General features: G+C 66.5%; 1 protein-coding gene across 1 annotated transcript in view; it reads right to left on the minus strand.

Moving 5' to 3' along the window:
* The window catches only part of LOC104072722 (protein-tyrosine kinase 2-beta-like), a gene marked incomplete at both ends in the record, with an annotated part of 4,190 nt that extends 3,432 nt beyond the window's left edge, over positions 1-758 (minus strand). The window contains 3 exons of the mRNA XM_009572262.1: positions 95-179; positions 272-369; positions 705-758. Coding sequence (XP_009570557.1) covers positions 95-179; positions 272-369; positions 705-758 — 237 coding nt within the window. The remainder of the gene's footprint in view (positions 1-94; positions 180-271; positions 370-704) is intronic.
* Between the last annotated feature and the right edge of the window lie 251 nt (positions 759-1,009).

A 1,009-nucleotide genomic window follows, 5' to 3' on the forward strand; every position in this document is an offset into this window, starting at 1 on the left:
CCCCCCCCCCCTCCGCCCCGCCAATGCAAGCCCCAGGGTGGGGGGCGGAGCAGGCTCTGTCCCCCCCGAAGGGCAGCAGGACCCCCCGGCGTACCCGCTTCGCTCAGGAACTTGTCCTTGTTCTCCGGGCTGCAGTCCTTCTTGCAGGTCTTCACAGCCACGTTGACCCGCTCCCCTTTCTGCAAGGAGAAGGAGGGGTGGGGGCGGCTTTACCGTGCTCCCCCCGGCCGCGGAGGAGGCAGGCAGGGCAGGGAGAGGGCAGGACGCTCACCGGGGTGGTGTAGATCCCCTCGTAGACCTCACCGAAGAAGCCTTCCCCGAGGATCCTGCCCAACGTGACGTCCTCCCGGGAGATCCCGTAGTGCTGGACTTCGCAGAGAGGGGAGCAGGGCAGAGATGGCAGCACCAGCGGGCAGAAAGCTGCCTGTACCCCTGCCCGCTCCGTGGGCAGAGCCCCCATGCTAAGCGGGAGATGTTGGCTGATTCCTGGGTACCAACCCTCTCCATCACCCTCTCGGCAAGGACCCCCAGCTCCCGCCCCGTGGCTCATGGGGTGATCCCAGCTCCTTCAGCCCCTCGGGGCAGTGCAGGCAAAACCTCCTTCCTAGCTTTGGGGGGAAATTGGGGTGGGCAGGAGAAGGTGGGAGGGTTTGGTTGGGGTGCTGGGAGATGGGCAAGAGGGCACCCAGGGGGGTGGCACCTACCTCCAGACCTCGGTCTTGAAGACTCATCAGGGATTTCAGCATAAATATCGGAGTCTAGGGGAAGAGGGAGGTTGCAGGCAGGGATTCAGGCAGCTCAGCGGGCAGGGGGGTTTCTTGCAGCATCCCCATGGGGTCCGGCCGCCCAGGCTGGAGCAGCCCCTGCAGGCACCGCGGCCGGCAGGAGCGTGGGGGATGCCAGCCCGGCCCTCCCCAGGGATGCTCGGCTGCATCTCGACCCCCAGACAAAGGGCTGGGGGTGTCCAGCTCCACCAAACCCCCAAATCCCCGTGCACCGGTGTCGCACA

This window comes from Fulmarus glacialis, unplaced genomic scaffold (genome assembly GCF_000690835.1).
Source record: "Fulmarus glacialis isolate BGI_N327 unplaced genomic scaffold, ASM69083v1 scaffold34822, whole genome shotgun sequence".
Lineage (NCBI taxonomy): Eukaryota > Metazoa > Chordata > Aves > Procellariiformes > Procellariidae > Fulmarus > Fulmarus glacialis.